Source organism: Accipiter gentilis, chromosome 3 (assembly GCF_929443795.1).
Source record: "Accipiter gentilis chromosome 3, bAccGen1.1, whole genome shotgun sequence".
Classification (NCBI taxonomy): Eukaryota; Metazoa; Chordata; class Aves; order Accipitriformes; family Accipitridae; genus Astur; species Astur gentilis.
The window spans coordinates 5,023,940-5,044,687 of record NC_064882.1 but is presented as its reverse complement, the minus strand read 5'-3'; the positions used below and the strand labels follow the sequence as shown (position 1 = coordinate 5,044,687).

Here is a 20,748-nt window from a genome sequence, read left to right as displayed (position 1 = left end):
CCTGGAAAAAACCATACCACAGATCATGAGCCAATTAAGTGCATGGACCTGTCCTGAAAAACAGAAACTGCAGTCTATACTGAATTGGTAGTATAAACATGTCTGTCTTTTTCTTCAGCTGTCTGCAAACTGATTAAGACAACTTACCAGCTATGAAAAATTAACAAGCTTTTGATTTTGTGATGATTTTCCTAGATGTATTAGCATCACTATGATACACCTAGTAATGAGAACAACAAAAAAAATAGCATTATCCCTGACATGAATTGAAATGCAGTTATGACTCTCTGACAAATTTTGTATGACAGGCCAAGTTATCAACTGTGTTGAGTTTAACTCTGGTTGTTCAAAGAGCATCTCCACTGATAAGGAGCCTAGGCACACATACTTATCAAAAGTTTTCAACCTTCCTCTACTGAACAAGAGCCTAGCTGAAAAGTTCGCATGCACATCCAAAAAGTCCACCCTTGAACCAAGCTCCAAGTCTTACAAAAAGTGCCTGAATAATGATAAAGCAATTGAATGGGTCAAGAAGATAGATAAAAGACTGGAGTCCACCTTCCATCTGAAAGGAAAGTCTAAGGTTGGGGATTTAGGCAATAGTTAGGATTAATCTACGTGAGACAATTACAAAACTTTAATTTCTCTTTCTTTTTAACACAGTATAGTTAAGCCCATATAAAGAGCCATGCTGAAATGATTTATTTCAGGTTTTGTGTAGCTCATATTCTTAATAATTATTAAATGGCCCTATTATATATGTACTTTGTTTACTACACTGGATCTTCAATACATGCAGAAATTTAAGACAACTCTGAAGTCTGAAGTATTTATCTGTGCACATCTCTGCATCATACCATGTAGACATACTTCAAGTGCTTCAGTAATGTGTAACATGGTTACCACTGCTTCTGTTTCTTTGCATTTCTGTAAGGTGTGGAGGTCCCAAGCTAGTGGTGTGGTCCTGATATATGAGCTGATGTACAAACACAGCTGAACTTTACCCTGAAGAATCTTAAATTATCGTGACAGACAATGGTCAGACAACTGAAATGTCCATTCTTGCTTGGTAAGTGTAACAAGGAATGCCTAGCACTAGCTGTATTAGTAATGACTTTTATCTCTTGCCGTGAAAAACCACAATGTCTGCAGGTTAACTTTCTTCTTTTTAAAACTAGGATCTTTGTAGTGTGTTACTAGGTTGAAGTATACTGTGAAACTGCATACGTGGCATTGTGAACTTCCTCATTCTGACTGTGTTTACATTTCCATGCAAATCTCTTCCCAGCAAAGAAAAGTGAGAAGTTTTGGGTTACCATATCAAGAAACTAAGCCTGATCCTCATTTACACATTGTAGATGACAGTCAGTGCTGGCTCACAAGTTTGGGGAGGAAAAAAAAAAAAATTAATGAAATACTTGTTTCAGTTCTGTTAAACTTACAGCATGGTGCATTTTCATTTACCACTAAATTAACTAACTCAAGTCCACCCAGATATCTACTCCAAATTTGGATTTCAGCTCAGAAGTGGCCAGCTTGCTCTCACTTCCAAGGGAAAATGCTCATCTTCTGATTGCGTGCTCTACACCAAGGGTATCAGACTGTCAGAAGCCTGAACTTCAGAACTAGAGAGAACTGGTGGTGTTGCTTTTTCTTTCCCAAAGCTTACTTTAACGCTTATGCTGCCCAATCATCCTTTGCATTGTTCCGATCCTCGTGATGAGTACCAAACTAACAGCTCCTACACGCTGACAGTGTACAGTTGTTCAGCAGTGCAAAGTCCCGTACAATTTACACCTGACTGGAGAGGGTGTTTTGCAGGCACCGTCCGTCAGATTGCTGTGCTAATGGCAGCTCTAGAGGACACTGAATCAAGACCATAAATTTATTTCATGTAAGTCAATGAAAAATGACAAAGAGGGACCAAAGCTGGATTTGAACTGATCACCTAGGGAGTAAAAACTCCATATCCCATTGTATTGAGCTATCTGGCACTCTGCCTCATTCTCTGCCTCTGGCTGGAAATTTAAAACACAGTAATACTCTGCCAGAGGACACAGTGTTTCATGAAGAAAAATGGAGCAAAGCAAAACATTTTGTTTCCTTGTAGGATTACTGTTTTTAAATAAGAGAAGTATGTCTTCAGATTGAGATACACTAACTTGTCTGTAGAAAAGGTTTTTTGTTATTTCTTATGGCCAGCCTAGCAGTTTATTACGGAGAAACAGTGACAGAAAGCAGTCAAGAGAAGGGCACTCAGCCCATGGTGGTGGGAAATTCCTCTTAAGAACATTAAATCTTTCTTATTAGGGACTAACCTGCATACTTCTAAATCATCAGACCAGTCATCATACAACACTGGAGGCTTCTGAACAGCATCAGTGACACCAGACCCTGCCCCAGCAGGTCCTCCGTTATCTGGGACTGCCAGAGTATCACTGCCAGAGCCTGCCTCTGCAAAGGAGTCCTTCGAAACTTTGTCGTGTCTAGGGAAAGACATAGGCCGCTGATCTCTGTAGTAGTTTTTCCCTTTACTTTTCCCACATTTTCTTGAGGAAATCCTTGCTTCCTGAGATGACGCTGAAGACTGTGATTCCTTAAGCCTTGGAACCCTTCTTCGGCGGTGATTTAAAGCAGGATTTTCAGGGTCAGATACCTCTTGGTTCTTTTTCCCCACTGTCCCCAAGGTGACAAGTTCAACAGCATTATTGTTAGAGGACTCATCCTGGTTACTGCACGATCTATTGTTCCTTCTCCCTCTCCTGGGCATTCTGGCCTTTTCTCTTGCTCTCCTCCTAGCCTGAGCCCACTGACTCTCATCTGAAGATGATGATGAATCAGATGCATTCCAGCTGGATCTCGCAGGCTTAGGATGCAATTTACAGTCTTTCCCCTTTCCTTGCTTTTCTGTATGCTCACCATAGTCTCCAGGCTCTCTTTTCCGCCTAAACCTTCGTTTTACTTGTTTCTTACCAGACTCCCTATTAGAAGGGGCCAGCACCATGACAGGGGTTGCATGTTCAAGCTCATCTTCTGATAAATCATGCAAAGTAGTAGATCTAGACAAAGCAGTAAGCAAAGGAAAGGTATGGAAATGGTAAGGGTGGGTGGAAAGAGAGAAATCACAAAAAAAAAAAGGATGAAAATGAGAACATGAATTTTAATAGAAAAACATGAGACTGAAAAGCAAAAACAGAACCAAAACAAAGAGAGATCAAAAGAAAACTGAAGTCTATGTAAATTATGAATAGTGTTAAGCATAAGCAAGAGCTACATATTATTTAATAAATACAACAAGCATCAGCCAGATTATGGTATATTTTTCTCAGCACGTACCTACAAATGTCCTGAGTGGAAGGGCAGACAGACAGCCGTGACTGACTCCTGGGAGCTGTTCCTGTTGTAGGACTGCTTGCCTGTTGAAATAAGTTAGACAGTTTGGAATCTTTGTCCATGAAATACATTGCAGATATTTTACTGCGCTGCCACATGATTACAAAATTAAAGTAACTGTTGCTGCTGTTCATAGCGCACTGTTGAGCATATGCAAGCTCACAAAATACAGGAAGCCTGACCAAAAGCAAAACCTATTTGTGGAACTAAATATGACTGAAGTATTTCAGCTCTCATTCGCTCATGACTACTTTTTGTCACTGTTTGAGGAAGCACCTTTTAACACTTTAATTTTCATTTTGGTTTTGATCTACTGCTACTGCAAATGTCCGATGGGAAAAGATGTTGGTTTTATTTCATGCATTCAAACATCCATGATGATTCCTTTCAAAATGGAGTGAAGTGCGTTTACATTACGCTAGTGATAAAGAGCACAAAGTTAACCTATGCTGAGTAGACTGACAGAACAGCGAGAAAATTAGAGTATGTTTTAAAAGGTTTTCAAGGCAATCAGATCTTGTAGAAGAGCTGAAAAATGTTAAACTGATGAACCTGAGAAGACCAAAGTGCAGGCTGCATCTCTACAGAGCTGATCACATTCTCAAACAGCAGGAGAGATATAAAACATGTTTAGTATGTGACATTTTGCTCATAAGGTTGTTGCTACAAATTGCAGACTCAGTTGCTCAATACTTCCACTGAAAACATATTTTGATGGTGTTAACAGCAAACCATTTCAATCTGCCTCACAGTCTACTGGCAGCATAGCTGTATGGAATGCAAATTTAAAATCCAAGGCTTTGTGATTCTTCAGGATCACTCACGAGGTACAGTACTGTGGGAGCTGCGGGAGGAGGGTTCAATACAAATCATTCTTAAGGCTATGACCTTCCTCTAGCTGATAAGGGCATTAGCTTTTAGTATGCAGCCCTACCCCATTGTGAGCACTACTACCAAATGGAGACAAAATACGATAAGCCTAAGAGCACCAGATGCAAGGGAAGAATGACTATTAAGCAAGAATACAAAGTACAAATAACACAAAGATATAAAGGCTGTCATCCCAAGTTTTTGTACTAGCAAATCAAATTCAGTCACACGTAGAGTCCATAATTAAAATTATTTCTAGCTCACCTTTCACAGACATTTTTGTGGTGTCAGTTTGAAAATTAATAGTACAAGCAAAAATAAATAAATACAGCAAGTACCTGCTGACACTTCACTTTTATCTAAGGTTCTTAATATCCATTATATTTCATGCATAGATCTTTTGGAAACGTCGGTCACCACTATGTGCATTTTTGCTTTTAACGGGATACCAGCCGAGACTTAAGAACAGTGCTTTTGCAAGAAAATAATCTTCTAGCTTTAGGAATACAAGGAACCCTTTTAACCTCTCGTGTAATACCGCAACAGCAAAAGTATTACTAATTCTTTACTACTAGTTCCACAAAATGAAACTCAGAGGTATGAAAACTAAGCCAACATGAGAAATTAAATTGATAAAGCATTTGGGCACAACGCTTATGTTCAAATGGTTTTTCAACGGCTGGGTCCACCAGGCAGAGGAGGAACTTTAGTGTGTCTACATACAGTCTAATGCTGGAAAAAAGGACAAGTATCAGTGAGAGAAATTGTATTTCATCTCTCTTTTTCTACAAAAGCAACATTTCAATTACACGTACTGTGAAGGAATATGAATTGTTCTTACATACATATTAGAAACAGACGGCATATGTACAGTTCGGTATATAATCTTTTTCCACCTCAACCTCTGCGATTAGTTTTAAGCAATTAGGCATACCTTAAGCTACTTAATGAGGAAAGATGTGGACATCAGCACCAGAGCCACGTTGTTGGGCTACGTTCTGCTGCTGTGTGAAAAAACATCCCTCCAGACTAAACCCCAGGTGGACTGCTGAAGTAAGTCCAGCCCTAGAGTCGAGCATGGACTTCTGAAATTGTCCCTCGTGACTAGCTTCCATTTCTTTTTTCCCTTCACAACTGCAGGACTGTTACCATTGCTTCTTTCAGGATCTGCGTACTACAGGGATTTGGCTTGACCTTAAGCGGGGGTCAGGTCACCCCCATGCCGTAAATGCAAGTTTTATATCACCTTGCCACAAGCATTACTCTTCAAAGGGATAAGGAGAATGGCTAAACTGACCCAGTAAGCTTACAGTAGGTCTGCACAAGTTCCAGAAACTTTCAGCAGCTATTAAAGCAGGAAGTCAGCTAGACAGTTCTCAAGAGGGCAGGAACCAAGCCAAAAATGAAAACAAATTCCTTGAAAAGCTTTTACACTTATTATTTGGGACTGGAGACAGGTGGAAACCTGATTATTTTAAGATAAGAATTGCATTACCAGTTTGATTGCTTAAATCTTACATTTGACTCTCAGCTGTAGAGGTCTGGACTGTTTCAGCCCTGCTCAGTCAAATTTACTTTCTAGTTCCCCTGCACCGGCATAATGATGTTATGTTTAGTTGCACATAACTCATAGGAAGGTTTATTTCCTTCTAAAATAATTTACATAAAATTCTTAAAAAAAAAAAACCAACAAACACTTCTTGCTTGTTTGTCTAATCTCTATTGGAGCAAACCTGATATCTGGGCAGGCAAAAAGCCTGTGCACCACTTAAGTCTTTGAAAAAAAGCAAGAAAATTCCAACATGCCAAGTTATGCACAAGATAATTCAGATTCTTACCTGTCAGCAAGTCTCATTCAATAAGTTTCTAACAACTTTTAAATACAGATTTTGGGTTTTATCTACTTTGAAATAGCTTTTAATGGTAAATCATAGAATCATAAAATACCAGGTTGGAAGAGGCCTCAAGGATCGTCTGGTCCAACCTTTCTGGGCAAAAGTACAGTCTCGATAAGATAGCTCAGCACCCTGTCCAGCTGAATCTTAAGTGTCCAATGTTGCGGAAATGAAAATGAACTGATGGAGTGATTTCTAAAATGAAGAAAGTTAGTGTTTCTGATATTCATTATCTGATGATTAGTTATGGACCTCATAGGTACTGGAGGGCCTTATTTTGTAAATAATTACAGTCATACCTCTGTAAATTAAATAGGAGTGGAAAGACATGTTAATGTCAGTTCTGTCCCTGCTACCACATGTCAGGAATATAATCATTCACTTCTAGTCATGCTGTTTTTAAAACCTTGTAAATTCCAACTCAGCTGGAAGCTTATTCCAGACCTTTACCTCCAAACTCCTTTGCTTTTTCACCCTACCCATGTTCTGACAGCATAAATTGCATCGGTTTGCTGCTGCCAACACCGCCTCTGGGCTTACCTCATTTCTTTCGGTAATATTCCCTCTTAGCCATCTCCTCTACAAGCTATGCATCCCAAACTCCTTTTTTAAAAAGTATGTTCTTTTAAATCCAGCCTCACAGTAAAGACCGCTAAAGTAGCATTTAGTCAGTTGGTGTATTTACAGAGCACAGCATCCAGCCATATAGAAGTTCCAGGTTAGAACCTAGAAGGGATATAGTTGTATCAGTACAGCATTTTGCTTCCTCTGAGTGGCAGAGCAGGCTGATGAACCCAACCAAGCGCTGCCCTGCACAAGTTCCACATTTGTTGTTGGTGCTACTCGGAGTCTCTGCAATACTGTGCTGCCACAAAACACAGCATTGAACAAGTCCATCATCCCTGCTCATAATATAAGCTTTCTTTTATTTTTTATAATATTTACTGCTAGTTTTAGCAAAAAGATCTTTCAAGTGCATTGAGTTTATTTTAAAGGCATATCTGACAAACCAAAACATGATCATTTGAATATATTCTTCTCACATCATATCAGTCCAGCTCTTATGGGAATGTATATGCAACAGATGTTGGAAACAGTCTCAAGCACACAATTACTGCTATAATTGCTATCCCATTGCTATATTGCTATTTAGCACATTGAATATTTTGAGATACTGTACGTATTGAATAGAGGGATCAGATTGATGCTGCGGACTCCAATTCCACTTGGCAGGCAGAATAATGAATTTTTTTAAAAAATAATATTCCTTGAACAAATGTCTACTTCAGACAGTTATATTGTACAGCTCACTGGAATGGGAAAACTAAACAAGCACTGTACTAATTTTATCATAGCAAATTATAGCAGCAGCATAATTAAATGTGGTAATTCAAAATAAAGTTGTCTGACAATAAGCAAGGCAGCTCATTTCTCTATGCCATCAACACAAGGAAGATGTTTGAAGGATAATGCCAACTCCAGCTGATTAGATTTGGCATTTCAAAAACATTGTTAGTAGAGAGAGATCCCCCAGTCACCACCTTCTGCTGTCTTGGCCAGTTTAGATGAACTTTCTTGTCAAGGATATGCAATTCAATTAACAGACATGACAGGGCACTTATCTGTCATTATTTTTTGTATTTTCAACAGGATTTGGCAGTATGCTTTTCAAACAGAATACTGGTAAATAAGGAGTCTTCAGGACAAGTGAGATGATAATCATTTATCTGACACAAGGGGACGTCAATATCACACAGTCCGTGTTAAAAGACTGCAGCAAAGACAGAAATGGGGGACAGAATGAAGTTCAACCGATGAAATAAATAAGAATTTCAAATCATAATTGCCTTTACTTTGGTGTTCAGGATCTGATAGAATTTTCCAGATAACAACAAAAAATGAGAGTCCTCACTGATGATCTATTATTTAACACTGCATGTTGAAACTAGTCCAAGAACATGAGTCAAGTTGTGCTGCTCTTAAGAGGAGAGAAGGGCTCTGCTTTGACCTAACAGAAAAGCTGAGTGAAAACACATTCCACAAGTGCAAAGCATTCATATAGGAATGGAGTTAAGCTTTAAAATAACAAACCAGATGTAATGGACAGCTGATATAAAACGGCCTCACAGATATCACCAGAAAGGCTAGTGAATCCTCTAATGCCTCTGTTCTGAATAAGGAAGACCAGAGGCATTTCCCAAAGCTGCTCAGCTTACAACAATGCTTAAGTAGAAGGTTGCAGAAAATTGAGGGATGACAGGGCAGACAGCAAATACGACTAACACTTTTATTCTCCTACTAAGTATGCTTTATAGCAGTGATACATCACAGAATCCTCCAGATCCCACCAGCCAATACACTTAAAAAGCTGAAACTCTATCCTGTTAAAATAATGGCACACTAGGGAATGGATACCTTAGAAGATTAGAGCAGTCTGCATGGCAATAAGCTCAGCAGGAGATCCAGCCTGTGTATTTTCACCTGAAAATTTCTACTTTGTAAACAATGTGACTTTTTGTGGAAACCATCCATCTTTATACACTTTTATTTGGATAATTCCTCAGATCTAAAAAGATCAAAAACATGGTGGAAATTACCCAAGCCAGGTGTATCTTACAAAGTGTGTCTTGATGGCATCTGAAACTTATGCACATGGGTTTGAGGGAGGGGGGGGGGGGGGGTTTCTTGGTTTTGGTTTGGTTTTTTTCTTTTCTTGGTTCTTTATGATGGAGTTCCTGCTTTGTGCTCAGATTTCAAAGTTGTTATACTCTGATTGATGGCTTTAAAACAACCGTTAAATTAATTGGTAACTCAATTTCTGTTAAATTTTCTTTCACAGATTTTTTTTTTTTAAATTATTCCTTGCACATTTCTTCCCCAAACCTTTTCTTTCTCTCCTGTCCTCCTTCCCCTCCTTCCACCTGCCTCTGAAGAGAAGGAATAAAGGGACAAGTAAGGAAGAAGAGGAAATAACTTTATGATTCTGCTGAACAATACCATTCAGCACCTTTGAAAGTCAGTATGATCCTGTTATAAAATAGTTTGAAATCTAAATCTCTGCAGCAGGTTCACTTTCCATCAAAGTAAAAGCAAAATTGCAAGTGGCAAATCTATCCTACTATTTAAAAAATGAAATGAGCAAAAGCAATTACAACATTGACTTGTAGATGCAATAAGCTTCTTAATTTATTTTCTGTTGTCTTACCAATCTATATTAATTTTTATTTTAAAGGTAGATGTTCTACTCAAAAATCCACGTTTTCTATAGACATAGAAGCACTGCTAGCTAGGCTTTGAATTATCAGATGGATTATAATTTGCAAAAGTCTTTGTACTGCAGCAATGCAATATTTTTGATTCATGATTCTCTTCAAGAATGCACCTTTCTAGGCATTATCACTTTCTTAAGAAAAATGTTTTGTAGTTCTTATGAAAAAATACACTGATGTGGGCAATTGAAACAAAGGATGGGCTGGTCTCTATACAAAAGGTCCAGAGCCCTGAGACCAGCAGCTTTTGACTGTCTGGAAGGAGCTAAATGCAAATTTAGCCTGTAGGAAAGGTGAAGCACAAACACGCATCTTCTTTGTTACTGGATTTTGTAGTACTTTAGTTCTAAAGGTTGTCAGTATCAGTATTCGGAGAACATCATTTAGACTATCTCTTCCAAAGAGGGAATGTCTTTCCACATATCCCTCTATCTGCAAGACTTAAAGCCTCAGAATATTTCTATATACCAAACAGCTTTCAATCATATGACATTCCTGCCATTCTCCCTCAAGTTGCATACATATGTGAGTGCACACACTCACCATATTCTTTGTTTGGTCTGATGGGCTATGCAGGAGACCGACTGGATAAATTCCCATCTGTGAGGATATCATTATTATATGTGAACAACTCTGCTCTGGTGTGTATTTGATATCTATTTATTCCAGCCCTAAGGAAGAGAGAAACCTAAATGCGCCAGAGCAAAAGAGCTGTAGAAAGAATATTGAAATGACTAAGCCAAGAGATAGTGAAACCCTGACAATGCACCGTTATGAAAAACAGGAGACATTGTTTTTATTTTTTTTTTTTTGAAGTGCAATAAACCTCAGACTGCAGAAAAAAGTAATTTTGTATCACTGTAGAAATACAGTTTGCTTAATGGAATTCTTTTTAGGACGAAGACCTGAAATGTGCTTCTGAGTGCCATGGTGAAAAAATAAATGCCATATAAAAATTTCCAGGAGTACATATGGAGCAGCTATGTTATAGACCATAATTTTTGTTGAAAACTAAACAATAAGCATATGTAATAACTTGCATATCATGTCTACTGAAAACAAATCAAATTTACTTCTCTCATATGGTATTGCATATCATAGGATAGGACTGAAATCTGTGGTAACACAATGTCTTTGCAGAAATGGAAATTATATATGGGCATTATACACAAAGTAAGCTTGTATAAAAACACGTAAAGTTGTGGTACTTAACACATTTCAAGCACATACACAATTTTGTCTGGATGTGTCAATGTGGCACATTTAAGCATACTCAGAATACACCGCTGGTAAGAATTCTGATTTAATAAAACAGATCCTGTATAATTTTATATATTACTGTATGAATACAATTGTATTTTTGTATGTATTCCCTCTCATTAGAACATGAGTTTAAAACAGGTCAAGTGTATCCAAGAATAAATTGAAAATGTATTCTTTTCTGATGGTTGTCCCCTGGAACTGAGATGCGTTTAATGCAATTTTATTCAGAAGTTCAAATTTCAGGTAGACTTAGGTAAATTCTACAGTCATGCCTTTTGTTATGCTTACCGTAAATAAATTGTATGGACAAGCCACAAAGTATTCTCTAGACAAAGAAATCAAACAGTTACATGTAAGAAGGAAAAGAAAGTACAGCAACAGTTATTATGCCACTGTATCTAGTTCTAGCTTTTTGCCATTCTCTGCTTTATGTTTTGATGAACAAAATACTTTTCACTAACTTGCTTACTTTGTGCTGTTGTTTTTTACAGTAGATGAGAGTTAAGAGTCAGGTCAGTCTTCACCTTTGATATTAATGATTCTGTTTATGAGCAAGAAGAATCATTTAGATGACTAACATAACATTTACACTCATATTTTAATGCCGGTTTTGTATACATGGTGTTATTCACTGTAATGGCACTTTTGAAGGCTGACATTTCATACTTTACAAGAGCAAGAACTTATTTTTTTTCTTGGTTCATTTCCTTTTTGAAAGCTCTAAGTTTTCCCTCAGTTGCCCACTACAGTAATCTAGAAGCTATACTTGGAACGGATGGAGCTACGTGGTTCCTTGAAAAAAACCCAACCCACCAATCTGGAAGAGAATTGTCATTTATGATTAGTGTGAAATTGGTAAATAACACTACGAATAACAAATGTGGATCAACTTGTAGCAGGGCAGTCCCCTGTAGAAAAATGCAAGGTGTCACAAAGTCGGTCTTTGATTCAGTCATGTAACAGGTACCTTGGAGATGCTGCAATCCCCTTTCAGTCCATGAGATGAAACTTCTTTAAAAGGAACATTTAAGTTCCTTTATGTTTTTTTCACCATAAAACCTCTCATTTTTGCTTACAATAATTCAGACAGAAAATATTATGTATTCTCTGTTGGTATCACTGCAAAGACATGGTGGTATGGTTTACCCATTAAAAAAAATGAAATTAATAGTGTGCAATAGTGAGTTCTGCTTCAAGTTGTATAAATCACCCACACTGTGATACAGGACTCTTCATACATTCACCTCATACTGACAGAGGATGAAAAATTAGAGAATATCAAAGCCTATGTGAAAGAACATTCCATTTTAATGGAAGAGGTTAGATGGAGATTTATAATTCAAAAGGATAAAATATTATATTACATATTACATAAATTGATACTCTGTGAAATGTATTTCAAAATCACAAACCGAGTAGCTCAAATCAACAATCAATAAATTGGCAACAATAAGTTTTTGATCTAAAACTTTAGTGGGCACTACTTTGACATGCTGGTGCCTTTTGGTTTTCATTTGTATCTTACTGAGAAAGAGGAGCCCATCCTGACATAAGAAATCAGTAGAGAAATTGCATAAACATATAGTAAAATCAATTCTTTCCTTCTTTCCTTTCTCTGTTGTTTTTCTTATTCTAAATTAGACCAATGAGTACTATCACATAGAATACTCCGAAACGATCACTTCACTTCTTCCTGATGTAACTCAGTGGAGTTTTATTAGACGGGTGCTTCAGAGACTTGCAAATAAAAAGTGTTCTAACACCTGCTCCAGGCTTTTGAGAAGCAATTGAGCCAAAACAAAAATCAGGCAATTTGCTCCAAGCCTGAGTTTCTCTGCACTGAAAAATAAGCCCAAAGTTCCTGTCAGAGACTTTCAAATCTTACTGCTGAGAGAGCATCCTTCTCTAAGGAACTCTTGAATCATAATTAACATGCAGAAAGATAATTACAATGTGTTAGAAACATTTCTTCCAGAAAGCATTTTAACATAAGCAGACAGCCTCAGAAACACATATAAGCACAACCTCTACAGACTGTAATTCAAACACAAGATTTGTTCCACTGGTTAACCACAACAGAAAGAAATGAATCCACAAGAACCTTCTCAGACTAGCTTTCCTCTTAAATTATACACATATTTAGGAACATATAACGAGTTTACCAGAAAAATATACAGTGCACAGAACTAAGCAGTGGCAAATACTTAACAAACAAATTTTTAATTTACTAGATTTTAAACGCACCCAGATAAGATCATTCTAATTCTGAAATCCAGAACACTGCACAAGACTATATCTTACAAAAAAATAATAAAGTTGCCTCTACTACCAGCACCATGGGAAATGGGTGGGAGAGAAATTCTAGGGGTTAAAAAAAAATTAATAATCTAAAACCAGCAAAGCTAGTTCATAACTCACATTTCCAGTACTTCTATGTTTTTATTTATATGATTAGAGTAGATAGGTTTTGAAAGCCTTAGTTAGTAACTAGGGCTCCACTTTGTCACTATGAGATAATATGAAATACAGATCAGTCCCAAATATGATCTATTATTCCCAATGCTAGCAGGGCAGAAGGCAAGAAGACTTGTTTATTGATTCTACAGGAAAAATATCGGTTATTACCAGAAGTGCAGCAGAAATCAGACACTGATACATTTTCCTAATTATCTCTGCTTGGAAAACCAACTGAAGCAGTTGCTCTTGGAGTTCCAGGGCAGTTTTATTGATGTACAGGCTGAAGTGAAGGAACGAATGTCCCAGGTGGATATTCACTGAAGACAGCCACAGCTGACTGTCAGTCAGGAGTACCAGGAAACAGGCAGACAGAATTGGGCAGAGTACAGAAGAGTGAGAGTACAAAATGATGTGAGATTACTTCCAAACCCCTGCAATTAATTCAGTAGTTACCCCACAAATGGGATATTTAAGGTCACCATAATGAGCTGGAAAAGAACACAGAGATGGATCAGCAAATTAGTTTGAGCAAATGCTCTCTCTCCCTCTTACCCGCCGACCAAAATGGTCCAGGCGTGGCACAGGAGGGCCAAGGGCAGGAGGGGTAAAGCACGATGTCTTACGGGGACAAGGGGCAATGGGAGCTATAGCCCTACTACACGTAGTTTTCACTGTTCATGTACTCTTGCCTACGGATAAAACAGTAATTGATTCAGTGCTCAGTCAGGTTAACACAATGAAAGTGCAGGATTTTGCCTTACTCCTGCCATATTGATGAAATACTCCATTATACACATAAAAAACCCCAAACAAACAAAAACTTTCACAGGTAAAGCTACATAATTTCACAGTTAATGAAAATAATTTGTAAATGTTCCAGTTGGCTTCATTTTATAACAGTACACGCACAGAAACATATTGGCCAGCCACTGTTTTTACTTAGTAACATGTATTACAGTAGACTTTACAAATAATTTCGTACTGAAATCGTATCAAATTATGTTCAGTTTTGTCCTTTCATTTGCCTAAAATAGTTTATCACTGAAATTCTTACCAGGAACTTATATACAAGATAAGACAAGTCTCTGCAACATGCTAAATTCCTGGACTCTCGATGGACAGCAAAAGTGAATGGTAAAATTGAAGTGTTGACTCCACCCCCTCCCCTCCCCCCGGGACTGTTTAATTTTAAAATCTATAGATTCAACAGGTATATACTAACCACTACCTGGTAAATAACAAACCAACCAAAGCCATTCCTTCTCATGATGTCTAGAGAAGACACGCTCAATGTTCAACAATTCAGTTTAATCTGTAACACCATGTAATTCAGAGTTAATGTACCTAGCATGCAAAATTGCCCAAGCATGCACTGCAAACCTCAGGTGTCCTTTCTGAATAAACAACTTAAGAGCATCATGCAACATGAAGCTGCATTTGCAAAATCTGCTGCATTCCATTTCACAAATAGGGTGGGGTACAAAATCCAGTGAAATCAGGGAACGTACACTCTGCCCTGGCGCAGGAGCTCCATGTACAACCAAGGGTGGCATACACAATACACAGTAACTATTAAAATGTAACTCTTTATTTGACCCTTTTTAGCTGATTCGTACAGTCAAATGAAAGCAGTAAAAGACAATGGTTTGATTACTCTATATTTTTAAGATAAAGACTTTCTAATGTTCTGTCAATTGACATTTATTTATGTGTGCAAGATCCATGTGCAAGTTATATTCTGGGCAAGACACTGTACAGAACTCAACTCCTGCCTTTGGTATGTAGTTTACATCACCTAGAAGCTTCCAATCTTATTCTAAAGTGCAATACTCGTTACTATTACTTTGTGCCACGTGATATTAACTTGAAAAGTCAGGTGCTCGCTTTTCTATGTATACACACATATAAACCCTCCTGTTTTAAAAAAAAAGCATTTTGAATCAGTCAACAAAGTGGAAACTGGATTTCCAATCACATGTCTTTCAGCATTTGAAAAGCTTCACTGGCAGGTAGCTTCACACAGAAAAATTGATACGAAAGAATGAATGATGCTATACATCAGAAAAAGATTAAGCGCATGCCTGTAACCTTGCTTTTTTAACACTACTTAAAAAGGTACGTGTACCCCTTTCTAATAAGTATTTAAACTGATTCCTGAAGAAATTACTTCAAAATAGATGTTAGTCACAGCCACGTTTCACATGCCAGTGAATATATTTATGCTTTGTCACAGTGTAACCCACGCAAGTGACTTAAAAATAGCAGAAAAAGTAGTATCAAATCAACACAGATTTACAGTAATTATAACTATGGGCATGCATTTAAAACTCTTAGCGAAAGTAATACATAAAATTCACTCTGATCAAACTTGTAAGTATATAACTACATACTTTTTTAAAATAGGCAGCAAGTCAGTAAGAGATTCAGCCATATCCTACAGCAGGCTGGATATATTCTACACATTTTTCCCTGCATTTTTTTTTTTCCTTCTTCATGTAAAAGAGCAGAACCTAACATATAAATAGTTTCTTCAATTAAAAAAATCACAGGTGGGTCTTTTTTATGGCTCTGAGAAGAAAACAGTTTTACAGTGTGTACCCCACAAACAATAATACTGTGGGGAAGGAGTTTAAGGATACTGTGCTTGCACCGGATGCAAAATATTTAATCTTTTGATACAAACATAATACATGGCAGATGTTTAGGCTCGGATTCAAACAATTATTGAGTTTTTTGTCTTTTACCTCCTGTATATCCTGGCTTTTTGGCATAGATTTCAGCCACATCTGAACCAAAAATACAGAAAAAAGGGGATTAAAATCAAAGAACTCCAGTACCAATCACATTTTGCCTTTTCCTAAAGTTTCCCTTCTCTGTTTCCTAGAAACTAAAAAGCATCTAGATATAAAGTCATGGCTTCAGTGAACTATAAATCCCTGTAAAAGCAATTAAGAATTCAGTCCAAAATGATGAAACATTCACAGCTTTACACATTACAGCTGTTGTTATTTGTGTAGGGCAAGGGGAGAAACAGCAAGCAGTAATTCTATCTTAAGCTAAAGTGTTAATGTGACATTAAGCAGTTGTGGAAAGCAGGTGAAAAAATTGCAAGTGTTGTTTACTTATTATTACGCATGTTACAGTAATGACTAATTGTATATTTATACTTTAAGGTGGATTTTACATGATAACCATAATGTTAGGCAGCAAAACCTTAAAATCTGACTTATAATGAAAACATCAGAATATGCATATACGGTTAAATGGAGTACTGTATTGTATTTTAGAAACTTAGTTTTCTTTAAATTCTATACAAAGGAAAGAGATTTCACATACCTTTGAAATGTTACTTGATCGACTTGTGGAACGCCCTGGGGATTTGTCATTCTGGAAAACAAAATTAAAAGATGAAAAAAGTTATGTCATTTGAATTCTACCTAAGAAGAAATTGTACTCTTTTTGTGACTTTGAGTACAGTTTCTCCTCCTCTATTTTTCTTCAGTTTGGCTACTGACTCTACAATGGAAGACAGCTCACCAAATAAACCATTACAATATTCATGTGAATTACATCAGTAAAAGCTGAAAAAAGTTCTGGAAGAAATTAATGTTAGCACTTAATTACTGTTGGTTTATTTTGCAGGGTTTTTTAATAATATTTTGAGTGAAAGATTACTGTATCATCACAGCTTCTCATGAAAACTGGTACTCTGGTATGAAGAGGAATGTCTAATGACAAAAAATGAAATCCACCTAGTTACACTACACACATCCCTGCTCAAATAGTTGAATTCATCCTTTCAGGAAAATTAGAACAGTAGTAGCTGAGTTCCTGGCCAGATGTTCTCAAAACAACAAATTGTAACCAGTCATACAAGTAGTTCAATTTAACATCTACTCCTCCATCCCCTCTTGCTCATGCAAAAACCACATACACACAAACCAACACCATAGGCTGTAATCTGTTAATAAAGTATATGTTGGAATAGCTACATTTTTATAGCACTTCTTTTTTTTCTTTCTGGTATTCCAAAGGAGGAAGTGAAGCAGTGGTTCAATAATTTGTTCCGTATTTACACTATCTCAGCAATAGATTCAACTTCATTTACACTGAAAAGTTAAAAGGTATTTCAGAAACAGTGCTCATCCCCTTGGTAAATGCACGTATTTTAAGGAGATCATGGAAATATTTTTCTCAGCACTGAGAATGTAGGCTCAAACACTCAGGTGAAATATTCATATAAACGAGATGCACTTTTACCTAGAAGGGGTTGAACTAGATACCATTTGTGCAAGTTTGTTAGACAACCTACTTGGGGAAGAGGAATACAAAATCCAAAGTAGTCCTTTTACCTGTGCAGCTTAATTTGCAATGCATGCATCACTGTGGCAGGCAGACACATGCACACGTGTTCACAAAAGGCTTTCAATTTGACTATGACCCACCTCTCCTCATCCTTCATTTAAGGAACTACAGAAAAATACAGAAGCTGCCAGTTAAAAAAGGTTAAATTTCCTACTCCATTAATGTGCATGTCTAGTCTAGAAATTAGTATTTCCCCGATAATTTGTAGCACAGAACAGTTTTGCAGTGGCAAAAACAACCAAAAAAAGCCCTCAGACAATTTGTCAGCAAACATTTAGGAAAAAACACTTTGCCATTTTTATATGAAAATGCTGCTTCAGTCTCAACCCCAGTAAGCACATCCTTACGAAAAAATAGTTTCAAACCTACTTGTTTCGTATACCTACCATATCTCTCTTACTTCAGACTGTAGGTAGCTTATGTTTTTGTTCCAACCCTCAGCACCATCGATTTTTTGCACTGTAAATATTAATATACTGAACTATCTCTCTTTTTACTTTGTCTTCGTAGCACTGAGTAGCACAAAGGACTCTTGCCCTCTAAAAAACACCATCACTGAACTCCCTGACCATACATCATTCTCCACTTTATTCTACCATACCAGCTAATTCTGAGGACTTAACCACCTTCAGGTTTGTGTGTCAGAGTTTATTAGGAAGAATTAAATTCAAGTTATATACTCATTTATTATATCTTGTCCTTGAGGTTGGCCCTGCTTTGAACAGGGAAGTGAACCAGATGATTCCTTCTGACCTGAAGTATTCCATGATTCAGATATTACTTCTGTGATATATTACCCACTGTAGCTTTGGTAATAAATTAATAACTGCTTATCCTTTCTAGATAACATTAAATACATACATTTTTGGATGTCTTCATTTATATCCATAGAAAATACACTTTGGATATTCTGGATCAACATTGAGAGAAGCTCTGCTTTGACCTCAAAATAATAGAAGTTATGGATCTATTGAAGTAATTCCCCTTTTGCAGTTAGAAATTATGAACGGGATCATAGCTGAGAAACTCCCTCCTAAAAGCATGCAACCCTTATCCTCCACCATTTCGACCAAATAAATATTTTGGGTTTTTTGACAGTGTAGTGAACTCTGGAATTCTAACTTCCTTTCTTTTAACAATCTGTCATCCAAGATTCATTTTCAAAATCTGTTTCCTGACTACAGCTCTCTAGGCTGTTTACATGATCCATTCTTCACTATGGCACATATCTCCTTCACTTTAGTTACAACAAGCTCCTGACTCTCTAACTGAAAACTCCTAGCATCCACACTCTGCAAAGTACTAGCTCATACACTTGAATGGTCTAAGTTGAGAGAAAGAGTGCTGGCTCTACAGCTTTTGGAAAAATAAATAAATAAATAAATTTAACCATAATTTCCAAGTTTGGGTACTTCATGGTGATTTATCCTGAAGATCATATAAATAAAAACCAAAATGTTGCACTAAATAACCGTGCATAAATCGAAGATAGAATTCATCATTCAAGTTCACATTGAACTTGCATGACTGTTCATACAAAGACAGAACAGAACAGAAAAGTTATGGCAAACTTTTCTTTTGAAATGTGTCCTTAAAGGATGTCTGTGTGCTTCTATTTTAATAGTTTATGTTTACAAAGTACTTATGTTGTTAAGAATAATGATTCCTTTTCTTACTGTAAGTGAAGAGGAACTATCTTTATTGAAGAACTTTTTTCCTACAAGCTTGCTAAACACTAATAAAAAGACTTTTTTCCACGCGTGCAATATTAATTTACATTTGAAAGGTTATATCCAAAGAAATATATGTTCACACATCTATAAATATTTTTGTGCATCAAGGAAATATCTTATCATGTCCTTCCAATCAGATTATTTCAAAGAAAGTAGCATTCACCTTTTAGAATTAAGACTTCTCAGCAGGAATTATTTAATGTCTGTAACAAGGGTTCTTGACCTCTCTGACATAGTTTTCTAAATTTACACATACAGAGTTCTGGCCCTTGAGCAAAGTGAAAACAAAATATTTAGAGAGCTCTCTTGCTAAAATTCTCAAACTTTCTTTTCCTCCAGTCAACAAAAGAGCTAACCGACGCCTTCCAAGACTCCTCCTGGCCATGACAGGTACGAGCTTTTTGGGTTCTATGTTGTATTATGCAGTCCACACTGAAATGCCTCTCCTTATTTCTAGACATCCTGTACCACACCAATATGTCAACCCCTCTAGCTTGCGTTACATCCTGCAAACACTCATCAGGTATCTCTTCAAAACTGTGATTGCGCAGAAACAAGTTCCTTTAACTTTTCCACTGGAATATCAAGAAAAATCAGCCTGTGTTTGTAAATTTCCTAAGAATTCAGTTTTACCAAGATCACTTACAGGGGTATCATTGAAAATGCAATTCAGTCCTCAGTATAAATTCTGGGAGGAAGACAAAAGAGAAATAATGCCACAAACTTTCAGATTATGACATGTTCGTGAAACTGCTTTGGGAGGAACGTTATATGCACCTGTCCCACCACATCATACCAAGACAACAACTCTGTATGTAATAAGGAATTAAAATAATTAAAAAGAAAATAATTGTAAAATCTCTCTTTTTGTGACAGTAAACTACCTCCTAAAATTTCATTTCAGCACGAGACCGGGTTTTTGAACTGATATTATGTGCTGTGACCAGCTTAAATTTAAGCCCATTAAACTTTCTGATGCTTAAAGGCACAGTTTTTCCCAACATGCAAATGTGCCTTACATTGCTAACAGATTTTTTATTAAAGCAAGAGAATAAAACTCTGGCTGGGTAGAGGAACAGGGTAGTAATAGCAAATTCCTAAAACACTGCTGTGAACAGTTCAGGCTCTCATTCTAAAGAGGCAAGTGGTAGATTAGCTGGTTGCTTTCTGACTCACACTAAATATTCATACACACGGTTAATGATTTTAAGCCTTGCTGGGTAGCAAATCGCATTTTAAACTAACTAATCCATTTGTCAGGTTTCTGTCGTCTAGCTGCCCCTTGCTGTGCTCTGGCTCTTAGCATCACTCAGGCTGAGCCAGGCAGCTTGCTAAAGGATTGCACTGCACCTCTCTGGAGAGAGCACGAAACCATCGAGAACTAATCACAGTATCACAACTCACAGGAGAATCTTAAGCAACAGTTTCTGTCACACACATACACCCAACCCACCCCCTCAAAAACCCTTTGCACAATATGTTTTGCCTTTGTTTTCTTTTCTG

The 20,748-nt window shown here is 37.1% G+C and overlaps 1 protein-coding gene across 3 annotated transcripts in view; it reads right to left on the bottom strand.

Annotated features, from left to right (window-relative positions):
• The window catches only part of MARCHF1 (membrane associated ring-CH-type finger 1), a 256,852-nt gene that overhangs the window by 35,448 nt on the left and 200,656 nt on the right, over positions 1–20,748 (bottom strand). For 2 of the 3 annotated variants that reach the window (XM_049833781.1, XM_049833791.1), the window contains 3 exons: positions 16,484–16,534; positions 3,337–3,416; positions 2,319–3,059 (listed from right to left, as the gene is read on the bottom strand). In XM_049833781.1, the coding sequence (XP_049689738.1) occupies positions 2,319–3,059; positions 3,337–3,416; positions 16,484–16,534 (872 nt within the window). The remainder of the gene's footprint in view (positions 1–2,318; positions 3,060–3,336; positions 3,417–16,483; positions 16,535–20,748) is intronic. The other variant, XM_049833800.1, reaches the window with a different exon arrangement.